The sequence below is a fragment of the Thunnus maccoyii genome, chromosome 18, assembly GCF_910596095.1.
Source record: "Thunnus maccoyii chromosome 18, fThuMac1.1, whole genome shotgun sequence".
In the NCBI taxonomy this organism is placed as follows: Eukaryota; Metazoa; Chordata; class Actinopteri; order Scombriformes; family Scombridae; genus Thunnus; species Thunnus maccoyii.
Genome location: NC_056550.1, coordinates 23004333 through 23032131, shown reverse-complemented (window position 1 = coordinate 23032131; position 27799 = coordinate 23004333). Strand labels below are relative to the sequence as shown.

Genomic DNA, 27799 nt, shown 5'->3' with positions numbered 1-27799 from the left:
GCATGTTGACATATATGAATTTTTTCCACAAAACAGACACGTTTCACACAAATCTCAACATTCTCTATACTATTATATGTTGTATTGAGCTCTTGTGCACATTTATTGAGTTATTTTATCCCATGTGTACTTTTTAATTACCCTGCTGCTATATTTTCTATTATATTGCAATGTTAATTATCATAAATCAGACATTTCCCAGATACCTGCTGGATGAAGCTTAGCCGTCTCATCTTTAGCGTTATTTTGTCTCACTTTTGAAATGCTCTGTGAGATCTGATGTACCGCTACTATTCCCTTTAAGTGGCAACATTAAAAGTTGCCCGACGGTTTCCATTGTATAAGTTGAGAACTCTGTTCAACACTTGATCGATTTCATGACTGATAGCCCATTCAGCCTTTAGCACTTTTGTCAGTAATAGCCTTTTTAGAGGATGTGATTGTACTAAGGGCATCTCATTCAATTTGCCCATTAAAGCAGGCAGAAAGTCATCGCTGAGACTCTCGGAGCGTGTTCGATTGAGACGTACAGTACCGGCAGCCGGAGGTGGTCATTGACTCAGTGCCTGCGTGCACGTTCTTGTACACTTTTCCCATATTCTTCATGCCTGTAATAATCCCGGAAAAGGTTTTATTAAAGGACACCTGGTCACCGCTGAGAGAAAGAGGAAGCGCTGGACAGAATCTAAAGCAGGTGGAGCCGTGTCGCTTTAGGCTCTGTGTGTTTAGCTGTTCTTCTGTGTGTCTGAGCACGTATGTTACAGCCTGCATATGAATAATAAGGGAATTTGAATTTGCAGTGATGCATATGTGGTGGTGTAACAGTATCGTGTGTAGTGTGTTGCCCCTGGCCTGACTCCTCCTCCAACCAGGGTCAGATTATATACGGCACCATGTTCACTCTGTCTCCGTTGGTATGTAGTTAAAATGATCACTTAACATGCACAAGTCAGCCTCTTTACACTGCATACTTAGTTGACTGCCATCCGTTCTAGCTTGGATCTGACTGAGCGTAGTCAGCTGAGCATATTGTGTGTCGTTGTGTGTTCAGTAGGGACACGGCATCAAAATGTAGGCTATCATTTTAGCATGCAGCCTGATGAGCCCTGTTAAGCTCTGTTCTTCCTTCATGGGTTCACCTGCTGCTGTTTGGCTATGGTTTTGTTCAGCCTTATGGTTTGTTTTGCTTGAGTTGTCATTTTTTTTATTGCTTGTATCGTCAAACCGACTGGGTCGTTCATTCCTGGTTCCTTTTTTTTATTAGTTTCCATTCTTTCAGTGAAGCAGAGTGCCGTATTGTCGGGATGCTAGGCACCCATGGTGAGGTCTCTACACTTTATGCATGTGAATAAAAGCACTGGGATTGCACTAGTGAGCATTGCTGTGTTGCTTCTGAGCTGAGTAGGCAGTAGCACTCCTGGGAACTCCTCAGTGTAGTCTGCCTCTTCACAAGTGGCCTCAGCTCAGTTTCCCCAGATGGACTTGCAGTTTTAGATCCTTACGGTTTTAGATTTTGTATCAAGGCCTTTGTAGCTGTAATTGTAATAAAGCACTATTTTTATTCTCCTTATTGGTTTCAGTAACTTTCATTTGGCTGTTAATATTCTTTCCTCTCGAGCAGCTTCAGTCTCTGCCTTTTTGATTATTTCAATAAAACATTTGGTTTATTCTGAAAACGTCTCTGTCTTGTGTCAGTAACGAGTCTGTGTGCCTCATCGTCAGTTCTCTTCTTCTTGATACATTATTTCCTGAGGTTGAAATTCCTCAGGTGTCGTTGTCGGTCTCTCCCCCCCTCCCCCCCGTCCTCTCCTTATTGCCCTCGTCACACACGCATCAGACCATAACTGCACATGTATCTGTAACATTATGTAAATCCGCGTCCATCACATGCGCCGTGTGCAAATGAGTCTAAAATTGTAAGAGTGGCTAAATAGTTTAAACGGATGAAACATTTAGAGGATATTTTCTCTCTTCTGGGCTCATTACTGGAACACACATTAGGAAAGCAGCGTGTCTAACACCAGATTTAAAGTGCTGAGAGAGCTCGCCGCTGTGCTACTGCTCCATCTGACTTTGCATATTATGTCATGTAACGCCAGAGTCAAAACCAAGAATGCTCAGTTTACTAATGGAGATAATTTATCATTACTGAGAAGTGCGTGCAGGGATGTTTCATTATTTTTTTTAAAAACCAAGGTGTTGGTACATGACAAACAAAACAATAGGAAATGCTATATTTTTGCAAACGCAATATAAATGGTAATACATGTGAGAGCAGCTTTTTCTACATGATTTATTTTTGTGCTTAAAATGTATTTACACATTGTATGTATGTGTGTGTGTGTGTGTGGGGGGGGGGGGGGGGAAATTAGATGCTAATGCTTTGGATATGCTTTATGATTTCTTTCCAACGTGATTAATGTGTATGTTATTCAGCACGGCACGTTGGCATGACAATGAAAGTGTCATTGAGAAGGTGGCTGACAAAAAGTTTTTGTTTCCTTAATAATTTAGATGACAGAATGCAACAATCGCAATAAAGACAACATGTGTGATTCATACTGATGTATAATTTTGGGGGCAGAACACACACAACACAATGTATGGTGTATGTAACGTCTTTGTAATGTTATCAAGTCAACAATTTAGTGTCTAAATGATTATTCCATTAATATATTTGTGGATGGACAGAATGTTTTGAACAGTATGCTGGTTGTAGCTTGTCAAATAGTCTTGTAAAACTGAATCTTCTGGTTTTTAGACTGTTGGTCGGACAAAATAAAGTATTTGAAGACGTCACCTTGAGCTCCTGGCAACTGAGATAACACATTTTCACAGTTTCAGACATTCAATAGTTATACTAAAATATTATTCTATCAATTGAAACAAATATTGAGAGATTCACAATGACAATATTTTAATTCTGACACTAGAACAATTACATTTCTGTGCTTTTAAACTTAAAAGGACAAGAATAAAGGTGGAATTCTCTTATCTGTACTGTCATTGTTTTGACAACCAAGGACATGATTTCATTATATTACTAAGGCTGCAACTAACGATTTGTCTTTATTCAATAAGCTGCACATTGTTTTTTTTGAGTAATCATTTGCTTTATAAAACTTCAGAAAATACTGTAATGAAAAATGCATTTCTTATTTTTCCTAAACCCAGGTTGACATGTCCAAATTTATTATAACGGACTAAGATGAAACCAGTAAATATCCACAATTGAGCAGCATGCTTAATTAAAACATAACAAACTTTTAATTGATTATCATATTTTCTTTTAATTCATTGTCATTGATACTTTTTTAGAAAACTAAGTCTCTCCTCAGAAGCACATAGAGTTTAGTGTGTCAGGTACTGATGCATGATGGGACAGCAGGGAGCGATCCACTGATCCCTGCCAACCAGTCAACAGATTGCAGGCAGATCCCAGCATAACGTCACTCCAGCCAGGAGAAACATTGTAGGCGGGAGGACTAAACCAAGCCCTGCCAGACTCTACCGTCCTGCAGTTACAGCAGGCCGGCCAAACTCCCGAGTACCCGGGCAGGTTCCAGTAATGATGACCGACTGGTTGAGCTGGACAGCACTGGTCTTACAGCTTGTCCACCAGTCTGGAAGACATTTGTCTACTGTGCTGTTGTACTACATTGTGCAGATGGTCCCGTTCTGATTTTATGTCTCGTCTCTTCTCTATTTCTTTTTTTTTTTTTTTTATCAACTGTCTAGGGTGTCCACCAGTCAGAAAACACTGAGTTGTAACCCTTAGCGTCTTGACTGTCTTACAGGTGGAGATAGATGAATAGGATCCATTAGCCGTGTTGTAATTGGAGCGAAACACAGATCATCCCTTCCTCCGTGGTAACAGCAGGTGAAATCTGACAGACGCTCCACCAGACTTAGCTGCTGCTGTTAGATTTGGCACCTATTGTATAGACTTAGCCACCGGTTGGTGCCAGGCAGCTAACGCCTGCCAAATGTTTTCTGTTTAGCTTGTGCTCCAGGGACAAAAAAAAACTGCATACAGAGAAAATGTTCATTTTGTTGAAGCAACAAAATGTTCATTGTGCCATAAAGACGCTATTAGAAAGCAGTGGTCAGAATAATCTCCTGTGAACCGCACACTTTTTTTATTATGTCTGATTAGCCTTGTATTTACTTAATTCATGTTCTCTTGAAAGAAAAGATGATGAATTGCCGAGCGGTATTGGTTGTTGATTGCTTTAGCTTAGCGAGTCACATGATTCAGCGGTGCAAATTAGACCCGGCGGGTGTCGAGTAGAGCCGGCATGGTGGCGGCTCAGCAGAATGTGTGTAAGTGGAGATCAAAGCAGGGTCATGAGGAGCCGCACTAACAGGCTCTAGAGAGACATGAGAGGTTAATAATACGATGAGCTGCACGACTACAGCTGGGGAAAAGTGTTCTCTGATCAACATCAAGGGTTTTGTGACATTGATCAAGTAAGATAATTAGTCTTGATGACCAATTGGATTTTTTTTTTTAAACCAATCTCCTACAAATTATGCTCATATGTAACCACAAGTGAATTAATGATCAAAACAGAGATACATGATATACATGATGTTCATAATAGACCACTGGGCCGCACTCTGTCTTTGAAGTGGCATTACCTGTATAAGTCTATATAGCATATAGACTGTAATTACCTGATTACAACAAAGTCATGTTCTTATGTCTAAGACTCAAAGATAATTTAATGCCAGATTATCTGTAAGAAATCATTTTGAACTTGCAATAGCATTTATTTTTTGCCACTTGGGGCAGAAGAAACAAGCTGTAAACATCTCACACTGACATGTTATCATCTCTTAAAGAAAGGATTCACAGTTTTTCCAAGTCTGTCTTAAAACAACAGTCAGGCGCCCAAATGAACATTGAAACATGTTTTTCTTGCTGTAATCATTCCAAAGTGATTAGGAACAAAATCCACAAGCCTCCAGAAGTTTAACTGAAGCTAATGTGAGGCTTCAACAATCCAAATTAATCAAATCTAATCACAATCTTTCAATGTTAGTCTTTTTAGAGCCAAATTCCCTCTTTTTCTCACAATCTTTCTACTGCAGCTGAACAGGAGAAACGATGTCCACGGAGACACAAAGAGGGGATTTATTTATTAAAAAGACTGTAACTCTGGAAGATATCCACTTTATGTGACTAACTCAGTCAGCTGAAGTCTCACATTATTTTCAGATAAACTTTTAAATACATTTTTACTCAGAACTGTGGATTTTGTCCCCAATCACTCACATTGCAGGGGATCTTCTAATGGACAGTATGAACAGGAGGAATGATTACAGCAAGAAAAACCTGTTTCCATGTTCATATGGCCACCTGACTGTTGTTGAACCTATCCTTTAAGTTGATATGGCAAACATGTTAGTATGTATTAAGATTTACTTGGAGCTTAGTTTTTGGTCTCCACCAACTACTAAGGTAAATATCTGTCTCTTTAACTACTAAATGCTCCACTATCTTCACTAACTGTGTCTGTCTGCTGTTTGGTGTTGAGCAAGTGGCATCAAATTGGTTTTTAAACATTTTAGTTAAAAGCACCTGCCTGCTGATCATGGAAATGAGGTTGATCAGTGTGAGGAGAGTCAATCAAAACAGTGAAGTTGGAGGCAGGTAATCATTCTCTGTGAGTTCAATATTATGAATGACACATTTCACATACTAATAGTAGTGATCTATCGTTGATATAAAAAACAAGGTTTGTTGCAGTGTGGAAGTACGCTGTCAGAATCAAGATATTTACACGATTGTACCATTTCATCACACTGCATTTAGGCAGTCAGCTTTCTCTGTGAAAGCCACAACTCAGTGGAACGTCCTACCTGATGATATGAAGAGCTGCAGTTCAATCAATACATTCAAGGCCAAATTAAAAAATCTACTAAAGACCAATCAGCTGTGTGACCACTGAGTCTAAACTCCATCTATGGTCTTCTCATTAGCGAAGGTAGTCTCGCTTTTAATTTGACAAGTTTACATCATTATTACTTTCTAATTGACATTGTGGGTGTATGTGATGTGCTGTTGTGTGTAGCTTTGTATTTTGTATTTTGTATGGTGTGTTCTGTGTGTTTTGCTTTGTACTGTTTGTTGTTGTGCTGTTGTATATTTTGATTGTGGGGGACTACGGATGCAAATTAGCTTCGAGCTAACTCCGGTGCAGTGCATCTTTAATGTTTAAAACTGTCACAATCAATAAATCAAATCTACTGAATCTACATGTACCCATAATGTAAATATTAAAATTATTTTAAACCTGAATACACCCCATACTATTATTTTTTTTAATACTGGTGAACAAGCATTATGAATCATCAACCTTTTGACAAGATGAAACTTCCCAGATCAGCCAACGTGTCAACTGAACATTTTACCCGTGCAGATGTTGATGTCGTTTTCTTCTCTGTGTCCTTATTCTTTGCTCGCTGGCTGTTATTTATATAAGTATGAATTTCTGAGGAAAAATCCTTGGAAGGGCTGACAGAAATATATAATGGCCTAATAATTCAGCTCCCGCTCCTCTGTACTGGTGTGTCCTAAACAGCGTATTAGCCGATTGGTCATATCTGGGAGCACACAATAGATTCTGAGCCCCATCTATCCGTCTTTGTGTCTGAAATCATGCCCAGTTATTTCTAGACCGGGGAGCCCACATGGTGCTGGCCAAGATGACCAGTACCCTCTTTCACTATCCTTCTTTGTTATCTTTCTTCAATCTTCCGTATGCAGCGTTGAGCAAAGTCAGTGTCAAGCAGCTGGAGACCAGTCTGACCCAGTTGGAAAGGCACTCAGTTGGAGGACGCATAATGTGTTGCTGTTGGGTTTACCGGTGTAAAAAACGAATGATGATGCCATTTATCTTATATTTCAAGGTGCAATGTGTAATATTTTTAAACATCAGTATAGCATTAGCAATTTTGATGTGATATCTTTACAAAAATTACTTTAAACATCTGACAACACGGATATTTGATAGTGGAGTCGTTCCAAAATACTCCTTTGCTTCTGGTCACAAAGATATTTTGCTTTGCTGTAGTGATGAAGTGGCTTCCTCCATACTCTCCACAATCAAATGTTTATTGTATATTGGTGCCATAAAGGAGACATTGAAAAATGTGGAGAGGCCAGTAGAAACGGCCTATCTTAGTGCCTTATCTTAATGTTTCAAAATTAGTAATGGTGCATTAATTTGGATAAAGGATTAAGTCATTTAAAACACTACTTGTAGCACCTTTACCTGAATAAAAACACTCAGTGGGAAGGAGAATCAAAACACTTGGGAGTTTTACAGATTTAGGACCAAACCGCTGTTTACTTTAATATCAGAATGATGTCAGCAGGTCAGTATTGTCTGTGAACGTGTTTATTATCAATTTCTGTCTGATGGCTCTTCACAGTGATCATTTCCACTGAGGTGTGAGAGTGGTGTGAAATGAAAAGCAGAGATTTATGTGCTTAAGTTTTTGTTTTGAAATTAGTAAACGTTATCCTGCTTTTCGGTGCACATGATTAAGATGAAATCTCTCCTTTGTTTCTGGGTGGAGAGGACAGGTCTGCTAGAGTCTTCCTTTCTTTTCCCACTCAAACTTACAGCACTTACCACAACTTTACAGAGCCTGAAGCTATAAAAGACGTTCCTTAGTGTGAGTTTCAGTGGAGAGAATCAGCATCATGGTGTAAGAAAGCCTTTATTCTTCACTTTTGGACATTTTGGGACATTTGCGACCATACAAATGATACTGAATCTTTATCTTTGTTTGAAACATTATAGGCTTATTGAAAACATGTACAGTATAACAAACACCAAAACACTGACACAGCCTTAAGGCATGGTCACATTAGAAAGTGGCACAATGCAATTAAAGCCTCATTAGTGCCTGTGTACTGTATTACTGTGGTTAACATAGAAGGATGCAGCACATCTCTCATGATAAATTAGCTGCTGCTGCCCTTTTTCTACCCTCTTTTCTTTCTTTCTTTGCTCAACTTTGTTCACAAGAATGGTTGTTTTTTTTTTATTAAAGGCAAATGTGTGAGGATTAGATAAAAGCTCTGAATATGATTTTGTTTATTGAACAGTAGTTTGTATTCTGTTTCCACTAAGCCACCCGTGTTGAGACTCAAATTTAGTCAAGCAGACAGAAAAAGAACATGGGGGGGGGGGGGGGGGGGGGGGGAGTTGAAGAACTTTTTAGTTTGATTGAGTTTGCACAGGATTGTTTTCCAACACCCAGAACAATACCCAAACAAGATCAACAAGCCAGCGAGATGTGATTTATGGTTTTGGCTTCACACCTAAACAGGTTTTTGCTGACACCAGCAGTTTGTTGTTACTGGATACAGTGGTGCAGACGGGGAACTATGTTAAGCAAGACTCTTGTTATTTGATATCTTTGAACCCCAAATGCGGTTGATGATGAAATAAGCGAGCTTAGAAAAAAAAAAAATCTGTTAAATAACGAGCAAGGCAGAACCAGAACCAATCATATTACAAGGATTATAGGATTAAGCAATTCAGCCTCCGAATCAGAAAACAACTACGGTCCAAAATAGTATCATCCACTACTCCCCATCAGCTGAGTTTTACTGTTAGAGAGTTTGAAAATCACAGCCAACATTGCCCGTTCCTATGATTGTCAATGTGGTGTTAATAAAGGTTTCTCTTTCATAGCAAGGCATGTCCAGAAGGTTTTCTGCAACAGCTTTCAAAGAGCCAGTCTGCCTCCAGCTTGACAGCCAGCAGTAGACAGAGATGAGAGCAGAGTCTACAGCAACATCAGCATGCTAACAACAACAGTACTACCATGCTGATATTTAGCAGGTATAGTTTAGCATGCTAACATGCTAACAAAGTACAGCTGAGACTTAGTTTTGCAGATATTTGGTAAAATAAACCAAGAGACAGGGACAAATTAATACTCTTGACCTGATGGTGAAAAGTCAGTGAGTCACTAAAGTTATTAAAATTCACCCAGAGGGGAAAATGAATGTGTGTGTGACCAGATTTCATGGCCATCCATCCATTAGATATAGAGATATTTCACTGTATAGGTGTGATAATACCAAAGCAGTGGACCAACCAATTGATAATAATACATCAGTCTACAGAGCCACGCTGCCAGCATGGCTAATTAAGCAAAGGGTCAAAACCGAAGCAGCGGAGGTATCCTGACTTTAGGCCCTTGTCTTTTAAACTGCATGTCTGAATATGTAACACAGGCTTTTTTATTAAAAATGTAATAAAAGCCTGCGGTGATGTCATCAGAGATAACTCTGATCAGAGATAACTGACTTTCAGACTTCAGAGAGCTCCCTCCAGAGCCGCAGATGACGCTGCTCATGAATACTGAACTTCTTGTGTAAAATGGGTGGACTGCTCCTTTAACTCTACTACTGTGCTTGTTTAAAACATGCACTGAAAGATCCTAAACTGGCAGGCTTTACATACAACTAAACCTGTCTCGAGGCTTTACTGGTGAGCACATCCCCCCCCCTCCCCTCCAGGAAGGATGTTTGGCCTGTTAAGTGCCTCAGATGCTCTCTCTGAACCTACAGGCTATGATGAGACATGAAAGTTCAGTGACACAGCTTGCTGATGCACTGTAACTGACATGATTAGGCTGTACCACTAATATGACCTGTCGCTCTGTAAATCCACATCAGTTCAAGCTCTGCAGTGAGTGGTGATCTGTTTTGCATCAAGGTCAACTCAGGATTTGATATAATTTCTTTCTTATTCTGATAAGATTTTCTTTATGTTGAAAGAATGCTTCAGACTTCATCACTCCAGATCTTGATAGGATTTCTTTTGGTGTTTGTTTTTCACTATTATTGCATTCAAAAGGCACAAGAGATCTGATATGACGGCACCCAGTTGGTATGTCACTGCCAAGAAGATTGATAACTGTCATTGGTTTTCTGCAGCTGATATGACTGACTTCTCTATAGTACTCATCAGTGTGTTCCCGCTGTTAAGAAACTCTCCTTGTTCTTGTCTTTTGACGTGCTATAAATTCTTTCAAGCTCGCTGCATTCTCCAGCAACAGATCACATGTGGAGAAGAGAGTGGATATTGACTGATGTTGCTAACGGCAACATGTGGCAATGCCCTTGAACCCTCAACATTATCGATTCCCTTCATAGTGCCTGTGCGCATTAAAACCCTGATGTTTACCTCAATTATTGTGAAGAGATACGTATGTGTTCAATAAGTTTACAGTCAGAAAAATAGTTTTTGGTGCTTGATGAGCAGTAAAAGAGGGTTGTAGCAGTAAGACCCTCTTAAGCATTCAATGGGCCTGTCAATTCATGAAGGGCACAGGACCAGTCCAGGGAGAACTGTTTTGTTTTTTTTTTGTGACGTGTGCAGTCACTGTTGTCTGGACTGTATAATGGCAACGTGATTTGCCAAACCAGCATCTGCTATTGTACTTGCTCTATTATTCACTTTTCTATAATCCACAACTCACACAAAATGTGTGTGCTTTGAGAAAATATTGACTAAAATCAATAAAAACATGAAAAATCAGAGCACTCCCACCAGGGCCTGTGAGGCTTTTTTATTATTACTGAGGCCAACTGACTTCACTACTAGTATCCTCTTTGAAAAATGCAAAAAAAACAAACACAAAACAAAACAAAACAAACAAAAAAATGGTTATTTGAAAGAACTTTCACCTTATCATACTGTATGTAATTAGTTCTTCAAAGGTTTTTTTTTGCATCTGGTGTTGTTTTAATATAATATGCAAGTAAAAACAAACAAATTTAAAATAATTGTTTAATTTCTTAACCCACTTTGCTTTCATCATCAAAATGTAATTAGAGCTTAAATCATTGCACATGAAAGATCACCCATCTGGACTCAGCTGTTTGAATAAAATCTCTTTCTTTCATTTATAAAATATCGACAAAAGTGTGTAAAATTACGAAAATACTACTTAGAGCAAGTTTGAAATTTAAAGTAAACATGGAAAGAATGGAATTAAAGCCCTCTCCATTTAACAGTGTAATTACTTGACAATCATCTATAAAATTAGGTTATGTGAACACTTGCTGGACATTCCTGTAATAGTCAGTAAGTGGCAGGAAGCAGACATTTTTAGGGAGATGTTGCCTATATCAAGCCAATCAGGTAGTGTAGTATTTAGTTGTAGAAATATCACCAAATTAAGACTGAAAAGCATGTTTGTGCAAATAATGCAGGTATATAATGTTGTTTAAGTCTGTGTTAAAGATTATTCCATCTATCACAGCGAGTGGCTTAGATGTGACCTGGGTTTATCGGAGAAAAAGAGTGACGTTTTCAATTGTGCACGTTTATTTTCTGCTACAATAAGTTTAATGAACTGTCAGTGTTTACTGACACAAGCGCAAGGTACCGTGCATAATGGAGAGACAGGTCGAACACATTTGGGATGATAGATATTTAAAAAAAACAGCCTTCAGCTATGATTTCTTTTTCTAGTTTTAGACTAGTCTTTTAATAACCTTTTTCATACTTGCTGCTTAACAGTCTAATCAGTGACTTTAGTGTTAATTTGGATTCAAACTTGCTCCGTTATAACACACAACTCATCACTGTGTGCCTTTCAAACTGTTGTTCTTTTTCTGCTCCACTACCACTAATTGATTTCTAAAAAAGAGACACCCATTACCTGTTAGAGTTAATTACATTTCACGGGTCGACTTCATAGTGGACTAATAGAGGGACCTTGGTTTAAGTTGATGGATCACAGTCAGCTTTTACCAACACCATAATTCAGATAAACAGTTCAAGGTGTTTTTCACTTCACAACTACAACTTTCTCTCCACAGTGTGTCAGAGAGAGAAATAACTTAAGCAAAAAGCAGCTGCGAAGTGAGCTATAAAGCAATACCGTGACATCCAAATGGCCTGAAAATCATCCCAGCCTTAATGGCCCTTCTAGAAAAGATGAAGCAACATCTGCTAACAACTGCGGCAACTTCTCAATAACACAAACAAATATAAACTAACCTGTCTGGTCAGCTATTCCTCTTCCTCCTCTCCGCTCTTATCTCGTCCTCCCCGCTCATCTCTTATCTTTTCCTCCCCCCCTCATGTAATCAACCTTCCTTTTACATCTGTCCTCTCTGCATCGCATTCTCCTCATGTCATCTCTATGGCTTTTTGAGTACAGTGAATCATCTGCTCCACTTTCCCAGCAGCAGACTCTGTGTCATGTCTCACTGGGAGCCGATTTGCATCGGGGGTGAACTGGAATGCTGGAGTCGAGTATCAGGAGTCAGCAGGGCTCTAATAAATTGAGAGGCTCTGAGTTGTAATCCTGCTCTTTTCCCCCTCCTGTGCTGACAGAGTGGTCCAGAGAGGATGCAGTAACAGATTAAAGAGGCTCACAACTTGCTACACACAGCTGTGTGTGTGTGTGTGTGTGGTGAGGGGAGAGGATCTTCTTAACATCCTCCCACCGGCTCACTCTGATCTACTGCTCTGGGTGAGAGTCAGCAACATCATCACTACTGTAGAGTCTCGAGGGGAAATAATTCATACTATTCACTCAATACAGAACAGTTCTTTCATTTCTTGTAATTGGCTCTGTCATCACGTAAGGGCAATAAAGACAGGGGACTGTCCTCTCCAGAAAATGACACCATTGATCATTTGTATAAATAGCTTTAAATGACTCATTATATGGTCACGGTCAGTACCACAGATGGGTACACAAATATGTCAAATATGTTGGTTTCCTTTTAAAGGTAGTTTTTCCTAAACCATGACTACGATCATCCCTAACCCTAAACCCTAACCCTAACCCTAACCCTAACCCCCTAACCCTAAACCCTAACCCTAACCCTAAACCCTAAACGCTAACCCTAACTCCCTAACCCTAACCCTAAACCCTAACCCTAAACCTAAACCCTAAACCCTAACCCTAACTCCCTAACCCTAAACCCTAACCCTAACCCTAAACCCTAACCCTAAACCCTAACCCTAACCCTAAACCCTAAACCCTAACCCTAACCCCCTAATCCTTACTCCCTAACCCTAACCCTAAACCCTAACCCTATACCCTAACCCTAACCCTAAACCCTAACCCTAACCCTAAAAACCTAACCCTAAACCCTAACCCTAAACCCTAACCCCCTAACACTAACCCCTAAACCTAAACCCTAACACTAACCCCTAAACCTAAACCCTAACCCTAACCCTAAACCCTAACCCTAACTCCCTAACCCTAAACCCTAACCCTGACCTTAACCGAGTAGCTCTGGTTGTCTAAACTGAACCAGACCTTAATCATAAAGGTCACTTTTGAAAAACATGACCTTTTTAGATGCGAGGCTTGCTGAAGACATAACCTTCAGCATGTCCAGAGAGGTTTATTTGAACTTTAAAATGTTTCAAATCCTTCAGTTTCTTTTAGTTGAGGAGGAGAGAGAACGATGCAAGTTTTGGTGACACCAAAACATAGCACACATGCCAAATTGTGTGGATCTTCCAAGAGAACTGCAGAGAGGTGATCGAAAACAACTACCTGTACAGCTATTATTTGCACATTTAAAAAAACACAACTATTATAAAAGATATATGTACACAAAGAAATTCACCTACATACTTACACCTACTTATACTTAGATTTACATGTAACTCCTGAAAACTCAAGGAAAAATACAAAAGATTACATTTAATCAAAATATTAAATAAGTGAAAGTTCAATAAAGATGGATAATTCTCATCTGTGTGCCAACAGTTAAAAAGGCAAAACATTTGCTTCGGTGTGGTGTGCATTTGCAGCCTCACGTTAAAAGAAAGCAAGGGGGATGTTGGTGGTTGAATGTTGTTTAAGATACGATCAGGGAAGTCCAGTTTTAGTAACAGATTAATGAGTTTGAAGGCTTATCAGATGCCAATCAATTCATCCCCTGCTTCAGTCTTTCTGGACCCTTATGTCTTCTGGCCCATAGACTCTACACTGACGCCGGGATGACATCATACACATAGCCTTTCTGGGGTCTGGGAAAGTATTCAACTTTCATTAATTAAAAATTCACAATACAAAGAGTGGGCCTAATTGTTTGCCTTTCAAGATGCCCTATCAACAGTTTTAGTAATGTCTCTTTATAACAGTAGCCTATGGAGAAAATGGGGGCAGCAGGTATTTTTTTAGCTACAGTACTGGGGTTGGCCACTGGACTAACTGGTTTTCAAGTACTCTGGAGAACCCACCACCAGCTGGAGGCATAAACATGTTTTGCCCATATAGCAGACTACATCTTAATCATCTGTATGATATCATAAAATAGGGGGAGGCCAGCTTTTCAGCACTTTTACACGTCCACACCAAGTGGCAACTACCACGGTTTGAGCCTGAAGCCAATGTTGGAAGTACCCTGAAGCGTAACGCCACCAACGGCCGCTAGATACTGGCCCCAAAATTCATTCCCATTCAAAAAGCGTTGACTTCTCTCTGGAATTATTATGTCAATATTTTTTTTCATCATGGTCTCAGTCACTAAATTCAGTCCCTCTAATTAGTGCGCTGGTGGTCATTTAGGAAATTATTGCTCCTACGTTAATAAGGTTTGAATACTTATAGTAGCTTTGATGTCTGCTGTGTGGGTGTTGATTGACAGCTGTGATTGACAGTTAGCTAACCTGCTGCTCTCACCGGCTCTGGGACGCGCACTGAGAATATTTTGGTAAATTTAATGGTAACACACCTTGTTATGTCTATCTTTATATACAGTCTATGAGAGGATGTAAAACTGATGACTGATGACATAATTCTAGATGTACAGTGAATATGACAGTTACAAACATTGGGTTAAATTACTCTTGCAAGCTGTTGATTTATGAAGGAGCATGGTGACTCATTAGACTTTGAAAGCCTTGATTTGTTTGCAGTTCAGTGTGTGAACCTGAACAGATAAAGTTGGAACAATGAAAAGTTTTCCTCTATGGCTTCGACAAAAGAAAACATAACTACATACGTGATGAAAACCTTGCTGTGGAGCTGAGAGAAGAATGAACGTATATTATGTGTTCATGTAACCTCTGAAGGACTGTGAATGTGTCCTTGTTGGATCCTCTGTGCAAAACTTTTGCTCGTGTTTTTTTTTTTTTTTTTAAACACCTTCACTCAGCTATTGACTGATTATCTATCAGTCAGTTTAGAGCATTGCCTTTCACACCAGCAGCAGACCAGAAGCTTTTCTCATTATGGATTATATCGTGTAATTCCCAGTGAATATGTTTAAGGAAGGACTCTTGAATAACACGCAGGAGAATAATGAGTTGAACCTTTTCATCTGGATCTATTCAATCACTGGAGTGGAGTTTCAATAGTCTCCATAAGAGAAAAAAGGACTTTTTCTAATTTTATGGTGTGTGTTCAGTGGGTATTGTGTGTGTGTGTGCATTAGGTGGATGGCAGTGATACTGTAATGGTTGCTTGAATGTACTAGATGGGTTACTGATATTCTGCTGTCAGTCCTCACCTCAGTAAATGACTGGGTCATGTCATGTGCACCTCTGGAAAGGGATTAGTGAATGATACTGTTACAACGCAGTTTTTTTTTTGTTTGCTCGTCGCTTTTGTCCCTCCAAAAGTGGAAGTCTGCAATCAATTTGTCCACATGGTGATTTTAAATGTTTGGTCATTGTGTTTACTCATCACGGCTTATGTGCAGAGTAAAGTATACACGTCCATCAGGCTTCATTTCCTGTCGGGTGCTGAATTTAACATTCAGGCCATTTGTGTTAAATGTAATGGAATCTGTCACCGTGTGAATTTGGACTTGAAGGAGGACGAGGGCTGCTTGACGTTGATGTGATTGATGCCAGTCTTCCTCCAGAGAGCATTAAAGCCTCTACTAGATTTTTTTTTTTTTTTTTACTATCTCTTCACATGTGGCAGGTTCTATACTGTCAACAAAGCTCTAGTTATGAGAAAGAACATGATGAAAAGTCTCTGAAGCAGCGCTGTAATTATTTACGTCACCTCTCAAGGCGAAATAACCCACACTACCTGCTCATCATAAAATCCCTAAATCTTTACTTTCCATTACATGGTTCTCGTTCAGGGAAAGCCTAGAGACTGAAATGAAAATAGAAACAGTATTCAGCGTAATGACCTGAGAGAAGTCATCTGATCTATAAAACCAAAGTGAACGTGTCATGTATTTTCATGAAGTGCTTTTGCTCCTGAAACACTTTACACGAGGACTGCATTTTGTTAAAAACGCTAAAACTTTGGGCTGCATACATGATCAGATGAAGTTCAATAATTTATTAGCAAAATAATGATTTTGTAAACATACAAAAATAAAAAAAAGCAACGCTACATGACAAGTAACACTTTGAGTGTAGCATTTAGAGTCTTTGAAGTGTTGCAGCAAACAAAGAAAAATCAATGAACCACATTCACAGTCTTGATGTGATATAAAATATGAAACATGTAATATGAAAAATTTAAAATGGAAGAAAAAAATGCCTCTTTTATATGAAAGCAAAGGTGAGAGTAAATTGAGAATATGAAATAAAACAGGAAAACGACTTGGCAGAAGTCAAATAGTTAAAATGAGATTATGTAGTATTTTAATTTGAGGCAATGAAACATTTTTCTAAATGTAATATTTATTTTATTTATGTAGGACTGCAGCTAGCAGTTATTTTTTATTATAAATTAATCTGATAATCACTTTCTTGATGAATTGATAATCATTTTGTCCTAAATTATTACTGCCTGTCTCCAGAGCCACTAGTCTCCCAGATTCCAGATTGATGTCTTCAGATTGCTTGTTTTGTCTGATCAACAGCTCAAAACCCAAATATATTTATCATACGACTATATAAAATGCAGTAAATCCTCACATTTAAGAAGCTAGAGAATGTTTTGCATTTTTGCATTGAAAATGACTCAAATGATTAATTAAACATCAAAATAATCCAGAAAAATTTGTGATACAGTAGGAATTCCAGCGCATATAAGGGGGTGTCTAGATCGTCTTCTTGTACGTGAATGATCACAAATCTCTGAGCGAAAAACACATTTGGCATTGTGGCTTCCTCAGTTTCGCTCATCACATGATCAGCAACCGGTGTGTGCTTTTAAAGATAACTCTCAATTAATGAAGACAAACTAGACGTTAACTGCGTGCACCGAAATTCATACCATGTGAAGATTTTTCTACGTTATTCCCGCTCCAGCTCAGCGCTCTGGTAGATGGATGATCTTAAACTGTAACTGTGCACAGGATTATCATGTAGTGATCAAAATAATCCAATGTGTTTTCTGTTGAATTAATAATAAATTCATCAACTCATTATTCACATTTATTCATTTGGCAAAGAGGTGCACAGATGAGGTACAGTCCAAACCATATTCTCTGTCAACACTCAGTTCCACCTGACACAAGTGCCACAAGGCTCGCAGATGTATAAAGTGATATTAGTGTGAGTAACACTTAGCAAATTACCTTTTTTTTGAGCTCTCTCAGTTCTGTATTTATTATATCACATATCTTGGATTTTTATGCTGTAAAGTTGTTAAATATTGCTGACCAAGTTGATTGCAGGACTCACAGCTGCATTAAATAAGGTCAACAGAATACAGAGTATGTGGACTGTTTTTTTGTCACAGTATACATGCTAAAGATGCAAAACGTGTACTCAATGAATCTGTTCAGTGTGTCAGGATGCCCTTATTTCAATCAATGAAAGAGAGCGAACCTTTGATATGCAGTTTTATTCACCATCCATTCAAACCTTTGGCAGAAATGTTAATAAGGCAAAGGAGTCTGGTTCTTTCTGTTCCCTCTAAACATTAAAATGCTGTCATCACTCAGTACGTACTTTACGCTGTGAGGATGTTCTGACAGTTTTATTCAGCCGCATTGTGCAGCGTCTTGTTTAATGTTAAGTGGCTTTGATAGCCTGTTAGAGTCTCATTGCTCAGCCTGTTGTGACAAGCTGCTGTTGTTCTGTGCGCGCAAGTCTGTGATTCACCTTAATGGTCTGGGAACGTACAGAGGGATTTGTTCCACACAAGTGGAGGTAAATAGGTATTAACTTGTATTCACTGGTGAAAATGCTGCATGACTTTTAAATCCTTTCCTCCCCCAGGATCAATGTAGAAACCAATCCAGGGACAGACACGAACCCGCAGAGGGACAGGTACTCAGAGTAACACATGACACCACACACTCAGCTTGAACTCTAATAGGTACTAGAAACCATCTGTAATTCAGTTTGCACAGACTTCACAAATCAGGGCAGTAGGAAGACATCTTTGTTAGCAGAGAAAGCTAAGCTAACAGTTTTTACATACATATTACTTTGAGTCTCTCACATCAGAGCCCAAACAATATGGGATTTTGGCAGCTGATAGTGATATCAGATATTCCTCAGATATGTTTATTAACCTGTTAAAGCCCTCTGACCAGTCAACTCATTCTTTGCAGCCTTTTCAAATGTACCACGTATTCCACTCAGCAGCCTAAATCATGAGAAAATGTGATGTGCATGATATCTAGAATATTCCCATAGGAGGAAATTATGCATCCATAGAAACATGGAGTTCAGGGCTTGAATATCTCACTCAGTTTAAACATCACATAGTTTCAATGAAGAGTTGGAAGGAGCTAATTATATATAGACTGTGATACTGTCAGACAGCATGGAATAAGATGATCTGCTTAAAGGGAAATAAAAGGGAAAGGAGAAAAATTAATGTTTAGGGATTTATGATTTTTGACAAATATACTGAAGCAGTATAATAAAGGGGACATATCATGCTTTTTGTGATTTATTTTATCTTTGCACTGTTATAATATATCGATGGCTGAAGAGCAAAACCTTCTATCTGAAAAATGCACTTTTTTGAGAAAACTAAAAAAAAAACTTGTTGTTTTCTTGCAGAATGCTATTGGTTAAGGATATCCAATACATAATACACTGTTTTTGGACTATGTTGAAATATTATTTGTTAACAATACCGTAATAACCAAACAAACATACAGTAAACAATACCACATAATATAGTAATATAGTCCAAAAACAGTGTATTATGTATTGGGTTTCCTTAACAAATAGCATTCTGCAAGAAATCAACAAGTTTTTTTTAAACAAGTTTTCTCAAAATAGTGCATTTTTCAGATAGGAGGTTTTGCTCTTTAGCCATCAATATGTAAAAAAATACTCCCTGCAAGTCAAAAACCAGGGCTCCAGCCTGCTCTGAACGCTTCGTTTGCAATGTTGCCTGTACTTCCACCTCTTGATGACGTCAGATTGTTTGCGCATACCCACAAACAGCCATCTATTCAGTAGTCTTTGTTGCTAAGGTTGTTCCATGTGTTGTTTGTGTTGTCCACTTGTGTATTTTGAATCCACTTTGGGATCGAACATGTATGGATGTACTGTATGTGAGAAGTTTCCATAGCGAGTGAAGAATGAAAAAAATAAGTGAAATCCGACTACTGCTGTTTGTTTATGTAGCCTCCCGAGCAGGTTCCAGGTGCTGGCCAATCAGAACAGAGTAGGCTCATTGGGAGGCGGGCCTTAAAGAGACAGGAGCTAAAACAGCCTGTTTCAGACGGAGGCTGAACTGAGGGGCTGCATAAAGAGCCAGTATAATATAAATAAGAAGTGTTGTTTTAAACTGTAAATCATGCAAATGTTCCAGTTGAGCCCTAGAATATAAATATAGACCTGGAAATATGATTATTAAGTTTTTAAGCATAAATAAAAGCATAAATACAACAGAAACATTGAAACAAAATGTATATGTACTTTCATTTCTGTTTGAATATCTGCTTACATACAATATGAGCCAATATTGGTATACAGTTCCTGCAAGAAGCCGATTTTGGCCAATATATTATAGTAGCTGTCACATTTTAACATTTTTTGAAAATCTCTTCAAAGGAAGTCTCTTCACAGTTATGTTAAATACAAATATTTGGTATAAGATGCAGATCTTTAAACCTTATCAGAGCAAATGTTTAACAAAATACAAGTACGGATGGAGTTCACAATTATAATTCACAAGGTTCTCAAGGTCTTCCTGCACCTTAGCATTGTGTTGTGAGTGTGGTAAAAAAAAAAAAAACGGCATGTTTAACAAAAGGAGGCATAAGCACAACCATCTGTCTGTCTACTTTTATATCAAAATCAGCCCTTTGGATAGAATACTAAAGCGCTGCTGCATTTATAGCCAGACATCAGACCTGTTCTGTAAGTTTTACTGCAGAGATTGCTTAATGGTTTTGTACACATTTAATATATGTGATAAAACATCGTATTGTTACAGAGATATTGGGTGTAGTGTGTGATGGATTGGTCGCAGTGTGTTGGTGGCTGTAACGGAGAACCTCATCGACCTCCGGAGACGTGAAGATGCTGACTCTTTAAAGTCGGCCCTTCGCTCTCTCTCTCCTTTAACGTTCCTTAGCTCACGTCTGACGGGGGGGGGGGGGGACGGTTGAAATGCATCGCACGAGGAAGAGTGGATCTAGAGTGTTTGACAGCAGGCACGTCACGCGTGTGGTTGAGAGATGGGTGGATTTTGAACAGTGGATGTTGTGCTGTTATTGACGGTGAGAAGTATTAAATACACTCTTCAACAGAGGCGTGAGAATTTCCACAGGCTGCCTCTTGGCTGCGGACAGTGATAGATGGTTCCTATTACAGTTGGGGAGGCAATTAAAAAAGAGACAAGGAGAGCCAATCCCTCTCATCTGTAATAACTCTCCTTCTCTACAGTGATGCTGCAGAATAGGTGAGAGATAAACTGTTAAATTTCATATTTAGAGAGAGAGATTCTTGTCCATTTTTCTTGTACTCACTTTATCACATATTGTTGTTGATCACTTTTTGATCAGCTTTCCTTTTTGCTTTGACTGTCCAGATTTCTCTGCTATACTCCCTGTGCACCAATGTCTTTCAAACCTCATACAAAGATAATGAGCCCCTGTCAGTATGTTTTTTATGTGTCTGCTGCTTCAAAGGCATAGCAGCTTTCCTGTCCAACTATTCGCTCAAGCACTGGCAAAGAAGTGGTTTTTACCAGCAGTATAAGTCAGACACACCGCGACGTCTTGCTCCCACTAAAGGGATTACCTGGACCTCGACATCTCTGCCTCGGTTTTACAAATATTTTTTGTGTCTCGTCATTTCCTCGTGTCATGTTCCCCAGCCATGTCCCCGTGCCAAAGGGTGCAGACGCTCACAATGCACGGGAAGGGGAAGTGGGGACTGTTACCTTGGGAACAACACAACCTCCTAATCTTGTTGTTAAATCATACTCTGAGATCTCAGGGTAGACATTTGAAAACAGATCCATTTTCAGAAGGCCTCCTTTAAGTGGCTCAATGTGTCACTGCAGCCGCAAGGTGCTTAAAGGTGCCTTAACGGTGTTAAAGAATGGTCTGTTGCCGGTGTGTGTGTGCTGTTGAGCTTCCTGCAGCATGCTATTACAGACAACTGAAATAAATACAACCACCAGCAATGTCAGAAGAATCAGAAGAAATTATTACCCCTTTCATAAACCGTAACCCTGAATGAATAAGAGCGGAGACTCTTAGAAAGGCCATATACTGTATTTAATGGGTGAGGGTATTGTAGAGTTGAAGAGGTATAATTATATGCACATCACGTAGGTGCAAGGCTGTTCAATTAAAAAACTATTGCCTGCACACTTCCTCCTAGCCTCAAACTGTATTCATAAAGACAAAGTCATGTCAAAAATCTCTCTCTGAAAAAAATTATTTCATTGAGGTGATTACTGAAGCATCATCTAGTAACTAAATAGATCACAAGTGCCTCACAGACCGTCTCAGTTCAGAAGATGACAGGGATTCATAGAAAAAACAGGTAACTTTGCTTCCAGAGCCTGATTGATATGAGATTTTTAAGGCTGATACTATACATTAATATGTAAGAGAATATTTTTAATGTAGCCTTAGTCCTGTGTCAAATGTCCTTGTTAGTTTTTATCATATCTAGTCAACCTCATCCCTTCTTTTTGTTTAAGTCGAGTTTTAGTTGAGTAAAAGTCTGGGCATTTTAGTCTTATCTTAGCCAAAGAAAACCGTAACTATTTAGTCTAGTTTTAGTCAATGAAAACTGCACATTTTAGTATTTTTAGCCGTCAGATTATATTAAATATTTCAGTAAATCTAGTCCAGACAAAACCAGTATTTTTTTGTCATTTTAGTCAAAGTTTAACCCAACAACTCCTGGACCAACTGTAAGTTGGCAAAAGTCCGTCCTCTTGTGTCTTTTTATAACATTAAAAGATAATGTATGTTTGTCTGTTTAGTTTTTTTTTTTTTGTTCAGATGAAAACAGCGAGAGCCAAGTTTAATTTCCAGGCTCAGTCACCCGAGTGAGTTACAGTATGAAATGATTTGCAAATAAGCCATTTTCTTTCTCATTCTCTCTCAAGTGTCAATTTACATTTCCTAAAGAGAAGCAAACATAGACATGAATTCAAATATAAATTTTCGTTTTAAAGTTTCATAGTACATTTCAAATAATAAGTATGTCTGACTATTTGCTCTCTTGCTCACTACTGAAACAAAAGCATTTGATTCATAAACTGTCAGAGTGTTTAAAGCTGAAATAGTCAATATTAATATCTAAAAATACAGTTGTTTAATCAGCCTAAAGAACACACATGTGTGTCTTTGTGTAATTGTTTTGTGTTGTAGCCATCATACTATTTAGATAGTTAAGTTAAGAAAAGCACTTCTTTCCAATGTGGTTCTTGCTCTGTTGCGGCGGCCGCTTGCGAGGTCACTGGTTAAACTGAAGAAGACACTATCTGCAAAGGATTGTGATGCTGGTAATGCCGAAAAGGTCCAAGGCTGAAGGTTTCAGATGTGCAAACACAGTGCAACTCTGAGAAGTCCAAAAATCCATCCTAGATTCCTCAGTGTGAGCATGACCATTTGTATATATATTTGATAGAGGTCTTGGAGGTTCTGGGCCTCTATGGACGACTGCCATGAAAAACCTAAATCTAGGTCGCTTTGGGAAATTATCTCTGAAGCCTCTGACTCACCGATTTCCTCTTCCTCATCCTCAGTCAGCTCCTCTTGCAGTCTTGGTGGCACACTGTGAGTAATGTAGTCTTCCGAATTGTCATATCATCATTTTCAATAAGGGCTTCAGCTGATACACTGGGGTCAACAACAAAACATGCAGCCACAGCAAGAGCAGAGAACTCGTTGGCCGTGACATCAAGGAAACAGCCGCTGAAGCTTTGATCCGTATTTGCACTCAGCCACCTCTCTGCCAGTGTAGCTACATCCCTGTAGCTCCTGGCATGAACTAGGGAGACCTACTGCTTGAAACTGCCCTGAAAGTGACACAACAGGTTTCAAGCACCTTTGCGTCTTCTGCAAATGGAAGGAGCAGGTCTCTGAGGATAGCCATTTTCTGCCACTCGCTGGGTAGCAGGCTGTCCCAGCTCATGATGCCAGCCACCGATGTAAGATAGTCCTTCATTTTAAGAAAACGAGAGGTCATCAAATAGGAACTGGACCATCTGATTGGACAGTCTTTGATGAGGATGAGTCCACACTGCTGCAGCAACCACGCTGTTGCAACAGATGATTTGCAAAAGGTGTCTGACTTTGTCCGGCAGTCATTTGATTGTGTGTTCCCTCTGGATCATGGTGACCACCGGCTGAAGGGTGTGGACCATGCAGGTGGTCGTAAAATGCTAATTGCAGATCAAATTTTAGGAGATATACAAATAAAACATTCAATAGTCATAGTAAGTTGGAGGACTGTGCATTAAGTTTTGTGTTTAGCACACAGGTCACATGTATAAGCCTTCAAAAATACATAAATATATAAATGACAAACATCATGCAGAGGCTTCATCACTATCCTGGGGATTGTCCTGTGAACTGGTTCACCGTTGCAATGAAAAGCAGCAACCATGTTGCTTCCATTATCAGTAATAATGGTAAGACTTTTTTTTTTTTTTTCCTTTTGGGATCCCCTCGTTCTTCTGTACACTCTTCCGCAAGAGTAATGACAGACTGAGCAGTGTGTGGGTGACAGTGTGTTCAGCTTTATTACCCTGGGAGTTAAAATAACAAGCACTGACTGCAAGAAAGGAAGCTGTGAGCCTCTTTTTTAGTCCATATATCTAAGCCGATGGTTATTTTGCGTGCCGTGGCCGGTCTGTGTTTGCATTTTTACTCAGCTCCTTCACAACAATTTGCTAGCCTAGCTTAATGAGTTTGATTTGGCTATAAAACACAGCCTACATAATAATATATCACCACCGCCTTACTAGTGTGCTTAATATTGATTAAAAAAAAACAACCTAACGTTACCACCAAGACATTTACCTCCCTCACTTTATTTGTGTTGAGCTTTAATGTGTCTCTTCAGGTTTGAGGTATTCTTATCAGCTTTTTTATGGCCACATTACTTCCCTTCTGATAAAGCAATGCATTTGGTTATTTGCATTTGGTTATTTGCATTTGGTTATGTATATATATCTCAGCCCAAATATCAGCTTATTTCTTTCTCCCAGGCCCTGTTGTTGCCATCATTAATGTTAACTTGTTTTCTGTAAAATAGTTGATGTGCTCCTCATTGTGCTGGTGTAGTCCTGATATGGTGCATGCAGCACAGGAAACAGAACTGCTGCACATGCCATCCAACGAACAAGATATATGGATTGTAATTTATATATATTAAAAAAAACAGGCTATGTTTTGTCTCCATTTTTGTTAACGAAAATAGAGATTTTGGTAAAGTTGATATGGTCACAGTTAGTTATTAATGATGTCGGTGCTGTTTCATCATCGTCTTGTCTTAGTCATGGAAAAAAAGGTTGTTGACCAAAATATTTGGTCATAGTTTTTGTTAAGGAAATTAACATTGGTCCAGTATTATTTTTAAGTATGTTTTTGGCCATTAGAGTTGACGTTGAGATGGTGAACGACTTGAAACAAAAGGTTCCTGACTCGAACTAGGGATGTAATAATTCACGGTCTGTTCCTTTAAAGGGCACATAACATGTTTTTTATGATTTTGTTGTTATTTATATACTATTATAAAGTTGGATGCTTTTGTTAAACATAGTGAAAGTTCTAAAACATGAGGTAAAAATGCTCCCTGCAAGTCAAAAGGCAGCGCTTCTGGGCCATTCAGAACAGAGTGGGCACATCAGGTGGGGGGCCTTAAAGAGACAGAGGCTGAACTGAGGGTCTGCATAAAGAGCCAGTATAAGATCTGGCAAATATATTCCATTAGAGCCCCAGAATGTAAATATAGGCCTGCAAATGTGCATTGGACATTGGGACACCCCAGTTTTAATTTGAATCATCACCAGCTGGATACATGTTTTATCCAATGAATCAAATTAGTGTAAAGTTAGATATTTTGGTGGCATAGATTAGCACTTCAGCTAGTCAGTTTACCCTGAAATCAGATCATATTCCATCAGAAACATTAATCTTGCACCCATACGCACACTTCATGAGACATAAAAAGTGTAGTTTGAAGCGGTTTTCTACTTTGGGAATAAATTCAACTTTTTTTTTTTATCCTTTATGTCCTTCTCTCATTTTATTAGATCTTGTTCTTTAATTTTCATTACATTTTCTGGCAGTGGAATCTGATGGATTTTAAACTAATATCGCCAATATTAGGTAGTTCACACTCTTGTTACCTGCTGTGTTACATCGTCTCTGTCTCTCGAGCTTTACTTTGAGACTCTTTGTTCTTTTTTATTCAAGGCTGCCTCTGCCTCGCATAAATTGAGAGCACTGACTCTTAAACTCTATTAACTTAGATTCTATAAATATAACTCGTTTCTTAGCCTGTATTATGTTTTCAAAATGATAACGATTTAAGAATCCATTAAGAAGGCATGTTATGTTGTCGGAGTGAATGACAGAAGATGTGACGGAGCTCAGGTATGTTGACTTTGAAGAAGCTTACAGAAGTTTGCAAAGTTTCTTTTGCAACAGTGGTTAATGGGGTAAAAGAAAAGCAACACTGAAGAAAGACATACTGTGTAATACAGATAATTTATCAGTGTGAGCTGCTTAAATTGTACTTTGACTGCATCTATGATCTTTATACTGTTAGTCACTAAAGTTTAGCTTCACTCTGGATTTCCTTTACACTTCCTAAACGATGCTCATCAAAAGTTTTTCTTGTTTTGCACGGCGAAAAAAATTGCCTTGAAGAGCGTTTACTTGCCTCTGGTTAAAGATCCCCTCCGGACATGTTTTAAGATGTGTATAAAAAAACTCTACTTTGAACAATAATTTGTATCTGATATGCTTTTTGCCACCCAAAAAAAGGTCAAGTCCCTCATTATGAATTCCTTAAAATTACTTCTGCTCCTTCTTCCTCATTTAAAAAGTTTAACTGCTGAATGCATCTAAAAAAAAAAAAAAACATCCATTCAAAGGATTCAAGTTACCACATCACACTTATATAAATTGAATACTGGACCAGGATTGGCTCCAAACTTCTTGTGATGTCACAAATCTTGCTTGTAGGTACAATCCTTAATCTCAGATTTTCTGTGACCTCACGGAAATTTGCTGAATGTGACCTTTTAGTGTCAAACTCTGCACTTACATCATCCTGCAGAGTGAAGCTCAAACATCCAACTGTAGGAACAAGAGGCAAAACACATTTTGATTGGATGGGGACATTAATTTATTTCACTATAAAAGTACCAATGAGAAAGGTGCCCTCTGACCTAAATCATTAAACGGGGGTCCATGTTTTATGTATCCTCCATGATTATACTCCCTTGGCTGTTATATAGAGTCATAATAATATATTGTAGCATTATGTGGGGGGAAGCTGTGAAGGGAAGCCTCTCAGCATGCACCGGAGCAGTGGATGAATGGATATTTTCACCACGCTGCACAATGTTTTTATTGTTTTCACACTTCACCAGTTATTACAAGTCATCATATAAACAAATTGGTTACACTGCAAGGGATGTTTACAACCGGTCAATGATGTGTTTGATGCTGTACCGGTGGTTTGCAATATGTGAATCCTAGCTTGCAACAATATCCGTTACTTGCACATACTAGTTATTACACATACAGAGGTAGAAGAGATGGAATCACACAAACTGTAGCTCATTATTCTGTTTGTTTTTGTTTGTTTTTTGGTGTTTTTGGTGAGTCCTGCTCTACTTAGACACGGTGTTCGCTCACTGCTGTGTAGGAAGCAATTTGTATTTAGCTTTTGATTCGTTCGTGATTATATGTGACAGAATTCATCTGGGTGAACGGGGGGGAATTTTTTTCTGTTTGTGCCTTTTCAGAATGATCTTTACTGTCATTATATTAAGGTGCAATGAAATCTTGCATCGGGCTTCTCTCCTTGTCAAAGAAATAAATGTCAAACGAATAAAAGCAGAAGACCAGAAGACAGCAGTAATAACAGCATAATAATAATAATAATAATAATGCTTGTGCAAGAACAAAATTACAAATATTCAAAAAAAGACACTAGTTAAATCAAATGTACATGTTTACAAATTTACAGAGATGAATGTTGTAGATATTAATAAATAGGTGTTAAATCTTTGTGTTTATAAATTGTTTATTTATTTGTTTATTTATCTGTGGTAGCAGTCTCTAAAGGGTGGAGGTGTGTGTTTGTGTGTGTGTGTCACAGTCCTTGATGAGTGTGTGTATAGGTGTGTGTGTGTGTGTCATAGGCTACTTTTGGGGACAAAATTCAGACTTAGGACCAGTTAACTGGGGACG

The 27799-nt window shown here is 38.7% G+C and overlaps 1 protein-coding gene across 4 annotated transcripts in view; it reads left to right on the top strand.

Moving 5' to 3' along the window:
• The window catches only part of LOC121883564 (acid-sensing ion channel 2), a 409332-nt gene that overhangs the window by 150726 nt on the left and 230807 nt on the right, over nucleotides 1–27799 (top strand). For 3 of the 4 annotated variants that reach the window (XM_042391875.1, XM_042391877.1, XM_042391876.1), the window contains one exon: nucleotides 18150–18200. The exons of the other annotated variant lie outside the window; for it this stretch is intronic. In XM_042391875.1, coding sequence (XP_042247809.1) covers nucleotides 18150–18200 — 51 coding nt within the window. The remainder of the gene's footprint in view (nucleotides 1–18149; nucleotides 18201–27799) is intronic. 4 annotated transcript variants of the gene reach the window in all.